The following is a 14,961-nucleotide window of genomic DNA, read 5'->3' as shown; positions in this document are numbered from 1 at the left end:
CCATCCTCGACCCAGCTCCTGCGGCCGCCTCTCATCTGGGCTGATATTTCGTGCCAAAAAAACAAAAAGGGGGGGCGGGGGGGAACCCCTCAAACCCAGCAACAACAACTCTGGCAACACGAAATCAATGACCTGGCAGTTACACTCTAATTAGCGCCTCCTGCGAAGCAGCCCAAAGCCAGCCCAGGAAAGCCGCGCACACGTACACCCGCGGGAGCGGCGGGCAGATGAGGCGCGGAGGCGCCCGCACCCGCGCCGGGATGCGCGGCTCCCCTCGCCCGGGGGGCTCAGCCCGGCTCCCCTCGCCCCGGGGCCAGCCCGGCTCCAGCCGGAGCCTCCCCCGTGCCTCTCCCACCCGCAGCCGCCCCCGTCTCACCCACCCGCGGCGGGGAACCGCGGGGAGACCCGCGGGGGGCGGCTGCCCCCGCGGCCGGCCGAGGGGGGACCGGCCCCGCTCCGCTGCCTGCGGGGCAGCCGCCCGGGAGCCCCCGGCGTCCGCCTCGTTTGCCCGAGCTATTTTTCTCTCGCCCTGAAAGGACCAGACAATATCGTCCATTCATCAGAAAGGCAGGAATTTGGTGCTTCTGGTTGACTCTGAGCCGAGTAATTCAGGGAGAAAGGCAAGCTGGATAAATGACTCGATAGTGTGAATTAGTGCGGAGGGTGCAAACCGCCTCGCAGAGAAGTGTGGTTTTGGAAACAACGGCATCGTCTAAAGCACTGTGCAGAGCTCACAGCTTTCCTAAAGCGTCGCGTTGATATTTTATACATGCACAAGAGGGAGAGAGCGAGATACGTCTGATACATGTGCATAAATACAGGCTAGGCAAGCGCCGGAGCCTTCCCTCTCAAACCTCCGCACAGGTGCGCCTCTCCACATCTTAAATGCTCCCTCGCTGGCTCTGAAAGAAATGGTTATATGCAATGAAATATCTATGAATTCAAGTCTCTTCATTTTGGTGGAAAGATTCGGGTTTATATTATCCATGCGGTGTGTACCGCCACGTATTCCTCTCCACAGACGGGTGTATCGCGGGTGTACGCGCGTAGGTGTGAACATAACGCCTGTACCCAGCGTTACGCGGGGAACGCGCGTCTGGCGAGCGGGTACTCGCTGCATGTACCGGTGCGTAAGGGGCCGTGTACAGTTGCATCAAGTCCCATTAAGAGAGTGAATGTCTGTCTGCGCTGTTTCGCACACGACATGACGATTGTGAGATCCTGCTTGGAGAGCGGGAGGAAAGTGCCAGAAGCCGGGGTGGTCCGGTCCCCCCGCCCGGTGCCCGCCACCTCCTTCCCACCGGGGTGCCGAGGGATTTAGGAAGCCGGAGATGGGGGAAAGGCATTTATTCAGGGCAATTAGAAATCAGGTACCGCTTTAAAAAAAAAAAAAAATTATTAAGGGGGGAAAGGAGTCGAAATTATTGTTTAAAAAAATGCGCATAAACGAGTCTTACAAAGTAGGGAAGCAGAAGCAGCTTGGCGTGTAAGGTATCACACTGGAACTGCTTCTGCTTCAGACCTCGGGATTAATCAAAGAAATCGGTGCGGCTGATGAGGAGTTATTCAGCAGCTGAGCTCTGGAAAACTGCATCCCTGCTTTCTTTATACATTTTATTATTTTCAATTGGGTTGAAAAATTAGGAGTGTTTAGAGAAAAGAAATACACATTTCTTCTTCCAGCGGGCCGGAAAGCTTTGGGTTTATTTTTCCCCTCTCCTCTCCTCTTTCCTTCCCTTGCTATTTTTTCCTTCCTCCGAAATTTGCGGTGGGGGCCGCAGGGAAGGATGCGTTTGAGAAAGTAGAGATGGAAGCGGTTCTGGGGGTGGGACCGTCCTCCTGCGCCCCCCCAGCAGCCCCATCCTCTCCCCACCGCCGACCCCAGCCCTGGAAGCCGGCAGCCCGGGCGTTCTGCACCCTCCGATGCCAGGCGGGGAAAAAGATCTGGGGTCTTCCCGACAGTTTTCCTTCCTTGTGCCTTTAAACCTCTCCCTGGCAGGACTCGGCAAATCCTCCTTTGTCCCCTGCGAGCGGCCGTGGCGGGGGGCAGCGGGTCCCGTGCCCGTCCCGTCCCCCATTCTCTCCCCCCCCCCCTTACATGAGGCATTCGTCGATGCCAAAACTTTCTTGGGCGACTTGCGGGAAGGCAACACCCGCGGCAGTCGGGAGAGGACGGCAGATCCCCTCGCCCTTAGCACACACACCCCCCGCAACTTTCTCTTCCAAATGCGAGGCGAACATCCCGGCCCCAGGCCCGCAGCCTCCGCCCGCGATTGTTTTTAAGGGCAGCTCTTCAATGGTGTTTAATCTCCGTCCCCTCGGCCGCCTGGGAGGCAAAGCTGACAACCTAAGGGGCTGGTGGGGAGGGAGAGTTACCGACACGAGTGGGAGAAGGCAAGAGCGGCCGCAGGCACCGGGGGGTCACGGCCGGCCGTGCCCACGCACACCGGACCACTCGGGACAGAATCATCCGGGAGCGCTTCCTACGGACGGCGGGACGAGAAGCAGCGGGATGGCTCCTCTGACCCGCCAGCCGGCGGTGTGGGATGGGGGTGAGGGGGGAAGGGAGTTTTTGGGCCAATTTATCAGTTATTAAAGGACCCTTCCCGGACCTGCAGAGCTCAGGGGCATTTCTCGTCTCAACTCCAAACAGAAAAAAAAAAAAAATGAAGTCAGCTATCTTTAATCATTGACTCGAGGGCACATTTCACATCATCTCTCAAATCTGCATTTTTTATGAAGTGGCCAAAACGTGTGCTGGGTGCCTAATTTTCTCCTCCTCGTAGACGCTAAGAGTAATGAGAAATCGGCTGGAAATTAACTTGCTTCTGCCCCTGCAGCCTTCTCCCCTCATGAGGGACTGGAACTTTCATCCCTCTCGCATACACTTTTATATCAACCAGTTGGGAGCCCGGGGGCGGTGGGGCAGGCTGGGGCGGGGGGGAGGGGGGGGTTGGAGCTGGCCGCGGCAGAGTGAGGAGACAGACCTGCAAACTTCCCTTTTCTCTGCAGCTCCCAGACCATAACAGAGATTCTTGTCCCAAGGACAACTGTTGTGTTCCCGGGATAAGGTGAAAGGCACACGAGTTACATCTCCCCTGGCTTTCACCCCTCCTGTCGATATTCCCTCTCCCAAACCCACCCCAGCCCTCGAAACACCCTGAGAATTCAGCGCGCCCCGGAGATCCGGGGACCGGGGAGGCAGCGGGTGTAGGAGGACGTTTATTTCCCAGGTTTTTAATATACGGAAACGCATTATCACTGTTGTCATTATTGTTCCTCTCATCATTACTAACGCCTGGGTATTGGGAGCTTTCCACCGAGGTTTGGAGTTTTCCACCGACGTGGAGGCGGCGGTAGGGACAGGCTGCCTGGGAAGGGCGTGCAGCTTCGTTTCCTCACTTCTCCGCACCTTGAGGTCTTTCTTTGCTGCTCCCGCAGCCGTTCCCCAAACCCCGTCCCCGCGCCCGGCCGGAGCTGCGGGGCCGGACAGCCTGCGTGTCCCCCACCCCCGAAAAGCCGTGTCTCAGGTAGGGGAAGAGCAGGTCCTTCCCCTCCCTCGACCTGCCGGGGAACTGTTGCTTCTGCCCGCCGGCCCGCGCCGCCGCCGCCCCCGGGACCCCCGTCCTGCCGTGGGACGCCGGGCCGGGAGGGCCGGGGGCTCCGCGCCCCCCATCCCCCTCCGGGGCGAGCCCACTCAGGGTGCGCCGGCTCCCCCCTGCTCCCAGGGACCCGGAGCCCCGCGATGGAAACGGGAAGTGAACCTAAAAAGAGGAGTGCGGGGGAAATAATTCTTGCAGCTCAAACCAGCGTTAAGCTGAGATTTAGGAGCTCCATAAAAGGCCAATGGGGGAATCGCCTCGGCGCGGGCTGCCATAAATGTTTCTACTTTCCAGTTCTAATTCTGATGTCTACCAACTGTTTGACGGCTCTTAAAACCCTCTTTTCTCTTCTCTTTACTCCTTCTCTTTTTTTCTTTTCCTCCTTCTCTCCTTTCCTCTTATCCTTTCTCTTCCTCTGCCCCCTCACTCCCTGTTTCTCTCCACAAGCACTAGAAGGGTTCCCCCCCATTTTCTCTTCCCCTCTTCTCACCTTTTCCATTCTTCGCATTAAAATCTTATATCTATCCTGTTTATCCATCCGTCCTCCTTTCATCTTCAAATTAAACGTCCCCTTCTTTTACTCAGCCTTTTTTTCCTCTAATATTAGTAAAAAACAATGTCAGTCTGTCTATCCACCCATCCTGATTTCCATCTTCCCACTTAGTTCCATTCTTCCCTTATTTCCCCTTCTGTTGCACATTAATACGGGGTGCGCTCTACGCCTCCAGCCTCTCGGTTTTTTGGTGTTTGGTTTGTTGTTGTTTTTGTTTTGTGGTTTGTTTGGGTTTTTTTTTTTGCATAACCTTCCAGTTTTCCCTTCCTTTTTTTCAGCTCGGGCAACGGTGAGCTGGTGTCCCCCGCCTGCGTGTCCCCCTCCGTCATTCCTCCCTAACCCACGCAGCGACTCACCCCACGCCCCCCGAGCCCTGTGGCAGCCCCTGCTGAGCCCAGGCTGTCCCCAAGCACAGGCCACCTGGCTGCCGGGTCCCTCTCCTCGGGCTAAAAACTTGTGGTTGAGCTACCTGGGGAAGGAAGAACCGATCACACCAACACATCCCAAAACCCCGGGAGAGTGCTCCCGACCCCCCTCAGCCCCCCTGACCCGCCCAGCCTCGGCCCCGGGCAGCGGGAGGGGGGCGGGAGCCGGGGGCTTCGCCCGGTTGTAATCGGGAAGGAGGGGGGGGGACACGACACGGGGTGCGACGGGAGCGCACTCCGACCCTCACCAGCGCGCAGCGAGAGGTTACAGCTCCCCGTCCCCCGCCGGGGCCGGGGCAGAGCCCCCCTCCCCTGCCCTCCCCTGCCCGGCCGAGGCCGCAGCCCCGGGCCCGGCACCGCCGGTCTCCACTGCCCCCTCTGGCGGGCCGCCCCGCTGCGGGACCGCCGGGACCCCTGCGGATGGGCACCCCCCGACACACCCCCGTGCATCCCTCCGGGACGGTGCTGGAGCTCCCGCCCTCACCCCGGCCGGGGGCTCGGCTTCCCGCAGCCGGCGGGGCTCGGTGCCCCGGGGCGGCCCCGGCACGCCCGCCCAGCCCAGCCCAGCCCAGCCCGCTCCCTCCCGCCCCGCGGCCCGGCCCCGGCGGCGCTCCCGGCCGGGAACTGGGCGCCGAGGCGGCGGTCCCGGCCCGGCAACTCCGAGCTCCGCAGATCCATCGGCCCCGCCAGCACCCCCGCACCCCGCCGGGGACACCCGGGGGCAGCGGGAGCCCGCGCGGCTGCGTCCCGCGGGCAGGCGGGAGAGTCCTACCCTGGTGCCACCCGGGACCCACCCCACGGGTCCCCCCGCACCGGCCTCCTCAGGCGCTCACCCCTGCACCCACCGCAATCCCCTTCCCACCTCCCTGCCCCGCCACCAGCCCGGCCCCCAGCAGGGCAGTCTCTCCCCGTGGCCAGCAGCATCCCTCCAACTTCCGTAGCTCAAAGTGTTCCTGCTCATCCCACAGCCTCTACCGGGAGTCCCGAATGCGACCGGAGGCCCCCGCCGGCCCCCGCTCCTCTCCCCGGGTCCTCCCCGGCACCGCCATCACGGCCAGAAGGCACCGGGCGGCCAGCCCGGCGCTAAGGCAACCGTGCGGTGCGCGGCGACAAGGACATCCCCGCACCTCTAAAGTCACCCCGAAACTCTGGGGAAGGGGCCGGGGGTGCCCCGGGCTCGGCTGGCGGCCGGGCGGCCCCCCGGTAGCTGCCCTCCAGCGTCGCGGCCCCCGGCCGGGGTCGAGCCTCGCCTCTGCCCCCGCAGTCCCCGCTGGTCCCTCGGCAGGACCCCCCTTGGTACCCTCCGTGGCCTCCCGAGCGCACCCTGCCTCGGAGAAAGGGAGAGGAGACGCCAGACAAAGGCACCCATTTCATCACGGTGCTCCCAGGCCAGACAGTGCGGGTCTCCCCCCGCCACTGACACCCCCCCAGCCCCCTCCCCCGCTCCCCCTATCGCCGGGTCCTGCCCGGTTACCTGTTGCGGTCACCCTATGTCCCGCTCTGTGGGGAAGGAGCCTTCCCCCCCCCCTCCCCCCCCAACAGGAGTTTATTCCTTAAGACACTCGGTCCCGGCTCCTGCCCCGAGACGCCCGGGCAGCCGGAGCCCCGAGCCCGCGGCGCAGGTTTTCCCGGGAGGTTTTTTCCTGGGTGGTTTTCCCTGGGGGGGTTGGAGCAGCCGCGCTCCCGCGGCCGGGGCCGGTGGGCGGCCGGTGCTCGCCCGGACCCCCCCAGAGCCGCTCTCCCTCTGCCTCCGCATTTCCCTGAGAACTTTCTATTCCGTAGTTAACTATTAACTGCAGCAAAGCAGGCAATTTTCTTCGGAATGTGAACTATTTCCTTTATCCAGCAGGTAGATGGGGGGGATTGATTAATATGGAAATTGATATTAAAATATGGGTCGGAGGCAGGAACACCTTCCCCGCAGTCACAGCCGCACGGCTACAGCCCCACGGAGGAACACGCGTCCAGCAACGCACCAACCTATTGCAGAGGGTTTTTCCTGGTTCGCCGGGAAATGCTTTAATTGTGAAATAGACGCGGACATGATAATAACGGCTCGCGTTGGCGCATTCTGAGGGGTGCTGAGCGAACGGGGGGCGCAGGAGGGCTCACTCGGGGGGCAGGCGCCGGGGGTCCCGCCGCAGGGGGGCGGCGATGGGGCAGCGCACGGGGGTTACGTCGGGAGGAAGGGCGCGGGGGGGTCCGGCCTGCTGGCAGGGTGGCGGGTAAAGAGCAGAGATTCACGGGTATAAAGACGGCTTTAGAGCCGGGCAGGGACCGGCAGCCAACCCTCGGGTACCGGTTTGCCGCAAGGGGAGAACCAGGAGGTGCCGGGAGGGATGTCTGTAATTCTAGACTCGAGTTAGGCGGTACTTCAGCACGGATTAAGGTAGGAAGGGACGTGTGTCCGCAAATGTACCCACGAGCCTTCCGTCCTTAATCGCCCGCTCCTTTTATTTGCAGTAGCACGTCCGCTCTTTGGCTGAGGGTGCAGCTTGACACCGAAGGGAACCCCTCGAGAGCCACCTGGGAGAAGCCCGGTCCCCCCCTGCCCCCGTCCCCCTCTATCCCGGCCCTGCCATGTGTTGCTGTTCTCCCTCGGCCAGCCCCGTTCTAATTAACCGGCGGCTCTTCTAATGAAGAGGAGGAACTCTCTCGGCGGCGACCCCCGCTCTGCCCGGCGGCGCCCGCCCCCCCGCCGCCCCCCGGCCGGGCGGGACCCTTGGGGTGGGCACGGCCCGGTTGTCCCCCCTGCCCCGCGGCCCCCACCCCGCAGCGCTGCCTGGCACCGCACCTTCCCCTCCCGGCCCGCTGGGCTCAGCCTGCTGGCAATATTTTTCATGTTCCTTCGCCCCCCCCCCACTCACCCCCCTTCCTCCGCCCAGACACATATTTTCACCCCACCGCCCCCTTCCCCTCTCTTTAACCCGGGGAGGGAGGAATTTTCCAGCCTTCTTTGCTGCTCTTCCCTCCCCGCAGGGTTTGCCCCTTTCCCCTCGCCCCCTTCCCCGTGTTCCCCTGCCCCTCGCCCCCCCCCCGCCGCCGTTTGTTTGTCCCGGTGCCCGGACGATCATCGCGGTGTATGAAGTTCTAACTGGTTTGTGTCAGGCAGCTCTCTCTAAGCAGCCTGGCGTGACGGATTAAACATCAACTAGTTAAATAAAAATTAATATCAACTGCCTCCTAACTTCTAATGTCATGTTGTTTATAACTAATGAACTGATTAGGGGATAAACACATCAGGAAGACATTTCTGCTTCCCTGCTCTTTCGAGAGAGATTTGCGGAATTCAAAGTAAATCTCCCAGAGTCCCTCCTGGGTTTTCCCCACACCAGCCTGGGGAGGGAGGAGGGGGATTCCGTGGGGTTTGCTGGGGCTGGGTCGGAGGGAGCCGGTGCCTGCGTGAGGGTGAGCGCACGGATCCGGCCGCCTCTCCCCGGGAGCCGCTTTCCGAGCAGCGGCGGGCAGGGCTCCGGCCGCGGCGGGGTGAGGAGCCGCTCCGGGCGGGTCTGGCGGCTGCCGCAGAGCGGGCTGGAGACGGCGTCTTAGAAAAATACTCATTGATGCCATCATTGACTTTTGGCGTCCCGCTTTAATATTCAGAATTAAACTTTGTTTTTTTCCCTTGCTTGAAGCGACAATCGATGATTTTTAAGTGTTATGAAGGAAAGCGCTCCCTCCACCTTCTTTATTTTTACAGTGATCCACTCGTCTGGGGCATGCCTTTCGCCAGTCCGCGTTGTTAACATTTTCCTAAACACTTTAGAAAAAGAAACACATGCACACACAAAATCCCCGACAGCCTCATCTTGGAGAGGTCCCAAGCTTTTAAATACTGTTTGCCCAGCACCGCCGGCTCTGACAAGACAATAATAACAGGGGAAGCTTTTTAAAACCAATTTAGCAAATGCAGAAATGTAATTTTAATGAAGAATCGATAGCAGAATGGTTCATTTTTCCTGGGACTCCTTGTTGGAGCTGAGAGAGACTTTCAATCAATGGGGAGATGGAAGAGGGCGGGTAGAAAGAGAGAAAGAAAAATATTCGCTCAGTGATGTCTTTAGCACTGGGAATTTTTCTTCTTTTCTTTGGAGCTTTGTTTTATTTATTATTTATTTTCAGTCGCGAAGCCTTTACCAAAAGGCGGCCGGAGGAGCAAGAGGCGAGCGGACAGATAAATGGATGGACGGATGGACGGGCAGACAGATAATCGCTCAGAAGCACAAAGCCAGGCGCTCACCGGGGCAGACTTCACAGCCCTGCCTTTCGCCACCTCCAGTGTAACCGGCGGAGCCCCCGTCCCCGCCGCCCCGCCCGGGGGAGGGTGCCCGGGCCGAGCCTGCCAGCTCCCGGGTGGGCTGCGCCCCGCAGGGGTCCTGCCCCGGCCCGCTCCCCCCGCGCCCACCGCCTCCTTCGGCAACTTGGAGGAAGTTCCTCCTCTGTCCCGCGTCCCCCTCTCTCCCCGCCAGCCCCTCTCCCGGCACATTTTTATGGTAATAAGACAACAAATTAATCTGCTGTTGCAACAAGACTTCCCTACAGGTAGCCGGTTTGCGGGAGGGGGGGCAAGGGGAAGCAGATTCAAAGTCCAGGCGCTGCCCCCCTCTAGCAGGCAGGACCCCCCCCCAGCCCCTTTCCTCCCCGGCTGCACAGCCCTGCTACACTGGAGCAGGTGAGTCCCTCTCCACTTTTATAAGCAGCAGCGCTGCATTTGCTTTGATTGTTATTTATTTTCCCCTCCTTTTAGCCTGTCCCGGCTCAGTAGAGCGGCGTTTCTTTCTCTGTGGCTGGCTATTTTTTTTTTTTTTTGTGGTGGTGGTGGTGGTGCTCTGGGGTGTGTGTGTGTGTGTTGTTATCTAAACCGTTTAGTTTTGGGTGGTTGCGCCTAGATCTCGAAAGTCAGCGGGGGAAAGCAAGACACCCAAGCGGGGAGGAGAGAAGCGAAGAAAGGCCGCGGCGGATCTACTGTTTGCAGCCGTCCCGGGGAGACGGGCCATTAGGCAGCGGAGCCATGGCTCAGAGCTCAGGGAGAGCAGGTAAGGGGGGCGGGGGGGGGCGCTGAATATTCAGCAGGGAGGGATGAGACCGTCACCCCCATCTCCCTCATTTGGCAGGAGGCAGCCTGCCTCTGCTCTCCTCCACACGCACCCTCCCCGCCTCGCCAGATTCCCCTCCAACACTTGCCATCTCACCTGCTAAATGCCACCCCCCCCCGCTTTCCTAAGGGGTGCCCGCTCCAGCCCCCCTCGAAGGGCTCCGTTCCCACAGCGTTTAGAGCTTCGCAGGGACCCGCAGCGGAGCCTCCGGACACGACCGATAGCGGGACCGAGCACCTTCCCCTCCCGCCTGGCCGTGCAAGCCCCCCCACCCCCTCTCAGCCCTGGCCTATCCTACGCTCCGGTTTTGGCCCCTTGCCCCAGCCCGGAGTTTCCTCCCGGCCGTAGAAAGTTCAGGGCATCGCCTAAACTCTTTCCCTACCCACTCTCTCCCTACCCCGCCAAACTTTTCTCGTTGCGGTGGCTCTTTTGCTTCTGGACCAGCGCTGCCCGCACCTCGGGGCTCTGCGGGGCCGCAGCCGCATCGCATCCCCCCGCCTCCCCCCACCCCGGGGCTGGGGCAGCCACGCTGGCCCTGAGCCCCCCGAAACCTGCCCCGCCAGCGGACGGGGCTCCGGAGAGCCCACCCGCCTTTCCCCCTCGTCATTTTTATGATTTGCAAACAAAGCTTCAAACAAAACCCGCTGGAGAGGAAAGGTTTTGCTCGGCGCTGCCGCTCGCGGTAAAAAGCACAGTTAACGCGGTTTGGAACCCTTAAATTATGTGTATAAACGAGGCTTTTAATTTAGGGCTATTTTTTCTCTTTTTTTTTTTTTGGGGGGGGGGGTGGGAAGGAAGACAGAAACCTACACGGAGGTTCAAAACGCAAAGCTCGGCGGCTGCCAGCGCAGAGGCGTGCGGCGGCCCCGGCTGGCGAGCGCGGGCTTGGGAAGGAGACGGGAGGGCTGCGGCGGGGCTGCGGCGGGGCTGCGGCGGGGCTGGGGGCTCCGCGGCCCCTCGGTCGCCGCTGGTGGAGTGGCGGGACGAAACGTCCCCGCTGGAGAGCGATCCAGGCGCCCCAACGCAGAGAGGCGTCCGGGAGGCAAATAAAACCACCCGCCCTTTAGAAAAGCGCATCTCTTGTTCTGTCGATAGGCTCCCCGTGTTTAAATGTGCGCGCACCGTCTCGGTAAATCTCAATGTTAAAAATACGCTGGTTCTGTGTATATACGCGTCTATGCGCACATACACGTGAGAGCACATATTTCCATAATCGAACCAATTAAACCTATTATATATGTTGTGCACGATACATAAACACGACAAAGATTCACCAAAACGTGAAGGAAAATATAAAGGCAACGAAAAAGGCCCCCTAAAAGGAAAGGCCACAGCGGCTTTTTTCCCCGCTGTTCTGCACCGAAAATCCTCTAAGTCGAAACTGAAAAATCCTTCAAAAAGTTTGCAACCCCCTCTGTTCCTTTTCCCTTCTGTGCTTTTAAAGGATCTGCCGAAGTCCCTTTGCATCTGAGGTTTAAATAGGGAGATCAATAGAAAACAGTTGTAATGATCTAATTAATTATGGCAAAATTAAAAGCGAGTAGAAAATCAATCTCTGATGGTGTTGAAGATGGAATTAAATTGATAGTCCATCTGTTCACCTCCTAGACCGTATAAATATGCAACCCAAGGACGGAGCTAATGGGATCAAGCTGCCTGGGAGACTCTCTCTCCATCTCTCTCTCTTCACTTCTTTCCTTCCGAAGTTCAGCCCCGCAAACCCAGCCCCGCAAACTCGCAGCCCTGTGCTTGTCCGGCGTTGCTCCGCTCGCCGGAGACACGCAAAAGGCGTTTGTACCGAGCAACTCAAACCGACCAGAGCAGCCCGCAAAGCTGAGGGTAAAAAGCCGAGTGGTTGGGGGGGGTGGGGGGTGGAAGGGAAGCTGGGGAGACAGTGACAGCGTGTTCCCTGTCGTGCTGTTTTTAAATCAAACGGACAGGCTTGATGATGATGATGATGATGGCTATGGAGTAGTTTGAGGATGCCCTCCCTCTCTCTAAGCGTCTCTTTGACACCGGCCGGGGGTTTCACAAAAGTCATCCGTTTCTTGAGCCGGATTTCTAGAAAACACGGGGTGTGAGACGGCAGGGAGAGGCGAGGCGTGCTATTAGTTTTGTTTGTCGGATTTTTCAGACCCCCGCGAAGCTCGAAGGGCAGAGACCCAGTGAGGGGACGCCGGTGTCGCCCTGTCCCCACGCCGGCCGCTCCACATCCCGGCCTGTCCCCGCGGGCCAGCCGCCCCCGGCGGGCTCCCACCGCCCCCCTGCGCCGGGCGGGCTTCCCTTCCCACGGCCGCCGTGGGCTCCTCCCGAGCTGCCGGCGCCGCTTAAAAAAAAAAAGGGAGAATTGGTGTCATTGCTAAATTAGAGAGAGACCACGGAATTCCTATATTTGCCCGTTAAAGAAAAACAAGTAATAAAGAAATACCCTTCCCCCCCATTTCCTCGCTGATCTGTGGGTGCGGAGCGCATGCTGCCAGCAGAGAGAGCTGGGACGAGCTGTCAGGCTGGGGGACTTCCCCACCCTCCCGGCCCCCTTTTAATTGTGAAAAATGAAAGCTGGGTGCTGCGGTTCCGCGGGAAAACAACCGAACAAAACGCTGATGTTTAGTGCGCCGGGTTGGAGCTTCGTGGGGTGGGACGGAGTGTGGGGGGGTGTGTGTGGGTGGGTGGGTGTCGTTCAAATAAGTCAAGCCTAAATATAAATCAGCTAAGACGGGGGGGTCCCAGGCCCGACTCTAAGGGCGTGTGCACACCCTCACCGCCGCGCCTTCTCTCTGGCGCGCTTGGGGAGAAGGCGGGGGGCAAAAAATCGCCGGTGTCTCACCGAGTTGTGCTAATTTAGCTCTGCCAGACCCCGGGAGCCGCCGGGGAGAGTCCCCCCGCCTTGCCTGCCGCCCCCCGCGCCGGGGCTGGAGCCGGTCCCGGAGGCCGGGGGAGGGCGGGGGGGGCCGGGCGCTGCTGCGGGGTCTCCCCGCCAAAGTTTGCCTTCCCCTCACACTTCTCCATCCGGACAGAAAGAGTGCCCGGGGGGTGGTGGGGAGCAGCTCGCAGCACCAATCGGATTTATTAATTGATGTATTGAAAAGAAGGATTGATTGACATCTCCTAATGGAAATTACAGCCCCGCTTTCCTGCTGCACGCTGCCCTCCCGGCTATCCCTTCATAAAGAAACCCTTGAGGCGAAAGGTAGATTTTCATTTAAAGTGCTCCCGTCCTCAATTTCACAGATTAGATACATTTTAAACGCAGACACACATATTGCAAATTAGAAGCTAATTTAATTATAAATCAAAACTGGGCATAAATCTGCACTCACCACAAAGGATCCATTTAGCAGAATGCAACCACCTCCCCTAACCCTGGAAAACTGCCTTGCAGAAATAACACTGTATATACATTGCCAAAGTTATGGATTGTGCACAGTTCAAAGAGATCCACGGGAGATATTTTTTTCCCCACGCTGGGGGAGGGGTAAAGCCCCGTGTGTCAGAAATTAGCCGATCACATGGTGACAATTTCTCTTTCTGCTAGAGAAAGGAATTCTCCGATTAAAAAAAAGTTTGCATAGATGTAGAAGGTTGTAATTCTGAACTTACAGGCTGGGAGGGAGTCGGAAGCGGCAGATTTTTGAAGTCCAGCAGGTCGGGATCAACAAACGCGCTCACACACACGCACACGCACGCACACGCACACGCACCCACGGAGCCGGGGTTCGTATTGATTGGTGACGTTTGGTTTGCAAACCTCAGAGAGGAGAGGCAGGAGGGAAGGGATCGGGGTGCAAGAGAGGCGAAAGCAAGGTAGGCAGCTAGGAAAAGCGCTCCGCAGCTTGGAAGGGCTCCGTCCCTCCGTCCCGGATCCGCTCCCCTCTCGCCTCTGCCGCTCGCCGCAATCCCTCGCCCGCACAGTTACTCCCCGGCTCCGTCCCCCTCCCGGGCTGAAGCAGCCAGGGGAGCTGGAGGGGAGATTTGGTGTCGGCTCACAGTTCAATCCTTCCCCGCCCCCTCCACCTTCCAGGTCCTCTTTTTAAGTTAAAATTCTCCCTTTCTCTCCTTTTATTCGCTCTCCTCTTCCTCCACCACGCTTAGAGCCACCCCATCTCTGTCAGCCCCTCCGTCTCCCCGCACGCTCCATCCCCAGTCTCCCGCTGCCTTCCCCCCCAGATGCACTAAACTCCGAGGCCGTTAACAGCTGATGTTAAGGAGGGATGACTCTTCCTGCCACTCTTTTTAATTAAGCGCCGAACTTGAGCTTTCGCGGCTCCCCGTCGGGGCCGGGAAGGGGAGAGCCCCCCCCCCCAGCCCACCGCGCGAAGGGGAGAGGCGGACAGAGAACTGAAATCGCCCGGTTCCCTGGCTTTCCCTGGAAGAGTGGAGGTGGGGGGGGGGGGAAAGTTTCCCCACCAACTCAGGAGCAGTTTCCCCTGGAGCCCTGCAGCCCCCCTCCTCCCCCGCCGGTCCGAGCACTGCCCGCAGGCGGCCGCCCGGGCCGGCCCCCGCCCTCACCTGCGGCTCGCACCGGGCGGAGGGGCCGCGCCGCGTCCTTTGTTGGTGCGGGTCCAGCCTTTGTTAGCGCGGGGAAGGAGCCTGCCTTCCCCGACCCGGCTGCCGGCGCATCCCCTCGGGCCGGAGAGCCCTCCGCGGCGGGGGGAAGCGGGGGCCGAGGCAGGGCTCGCACTGGGGCTTGGGAAGCGCGGCCAGAAACGCGGCCGGGGCAACTTTCTCTGGGGAGGTGGATTGGTGTGTGTGTTGAAATTGTCCGGGCTCAGCTCGGCTAGGAAGGGAAAGAAGACGGGAAGGGGAGAGGGAAAGGGAGGAAGATGGAGAGAGGAAAGGGGGGTGGGGGGGAAAGAAGGAAGGATCGAACGAAAGAGGAAAAGAGGGAGGGAGGAAGGAAGAAATAGGAAAAGGGGTGAGAGAAGGCGAGAAAGAGAGAAGGAAGATAAGAAGAAATAAAGTCTCGAGGGATCTCTGTCACTTTCCAAAGCGTGTCTGAGGAAGTCCGCTGCCAACTTCCCCCGCCGGCCCCGCGGAGGGAGAGGAGCGCGGCGGCCGCCTCTCTCCCCGGCAGGTCTCTTTGTGCGATCATTTTTGGAGATGCGAAGCCCAGGCAGTCATTACCACACTTTGGCCCCTCTGACTGCTGGAATTACCCTTTCCGGGGACTTTAATGGGCAAGCCATAGGGTTTTTCGCTGATCCGCAGCAGTTTTCGCTCCCTCCCCGTTTTTATGGGTGTATTATAGTTAGGGGTTATATAAATGTTTTTGCGTGTGATAACTG

The 14,961-nt window shown here is 59.5% G+C and overlaps 1 protein-coding gene and 1 long non-coding RNA gene across 3 annotated transcripts in view; one reads left to right on the top strand and one right to left on the bottom strand.

Annotated features, from left to right (window-relative positions):
- Window positions 1–14,961, bottom strand: part of LOC135315463 (uncharacterized) — a 295,947-nt gene that overhangs the window by 75,220 nt on the left and 205,766 nt on the right. The gene's annotated exons all lie outside the window — the stretch shown is intronic.
- The window catches only part of PAX2 (paired box 2), a 102,384-nt gene continuing 96,454 nt past the window's right edge, over window positions 9,032–14,961 (top strand). Inside the window, exons 1-2 of one of the 2 annotated variants that reach the window (XM_064463680.1) lie at window positions 9,032–9,252; window positions 9,470–9,616. In XM_064463680.1, coding sequence (XP_064319750.1) covers window positions 9,592–9,616 — 25 coding nt within the window. In that variant the 5' untranslated portion in view covers window positions 9,032–9,252; window positions 9,470–9,591. Of the gene's footprint in view, window positions 9,617–14,961 lie in introns of both variants that reach the window. The other variant, XM_064463679.1, reaches the window with a different exon arrangement.

The sequence above is a fragment of the Phalacrocorax carbo genome, chromosome 12, assembly GCF_963921805.1.
Source record: "Phalacrocorax carbo chromosome 12, bPhaCar2.1, whole genome shotgun sequence".
In the NCBI taxonomy this organism is placed as follows: domain Eukaryota; kingdom Metazoa; phylum Chordata; class Aves; order Suliformes; family Phalacrocoracidae; genus Phalacrocorax; species Phalacrocorax carbo.
The sequence above is the reverse complement of the archived record's forward strand: the minus strand, read 5'-3'. Positions and strand labels throughout refer to the sequence as shown.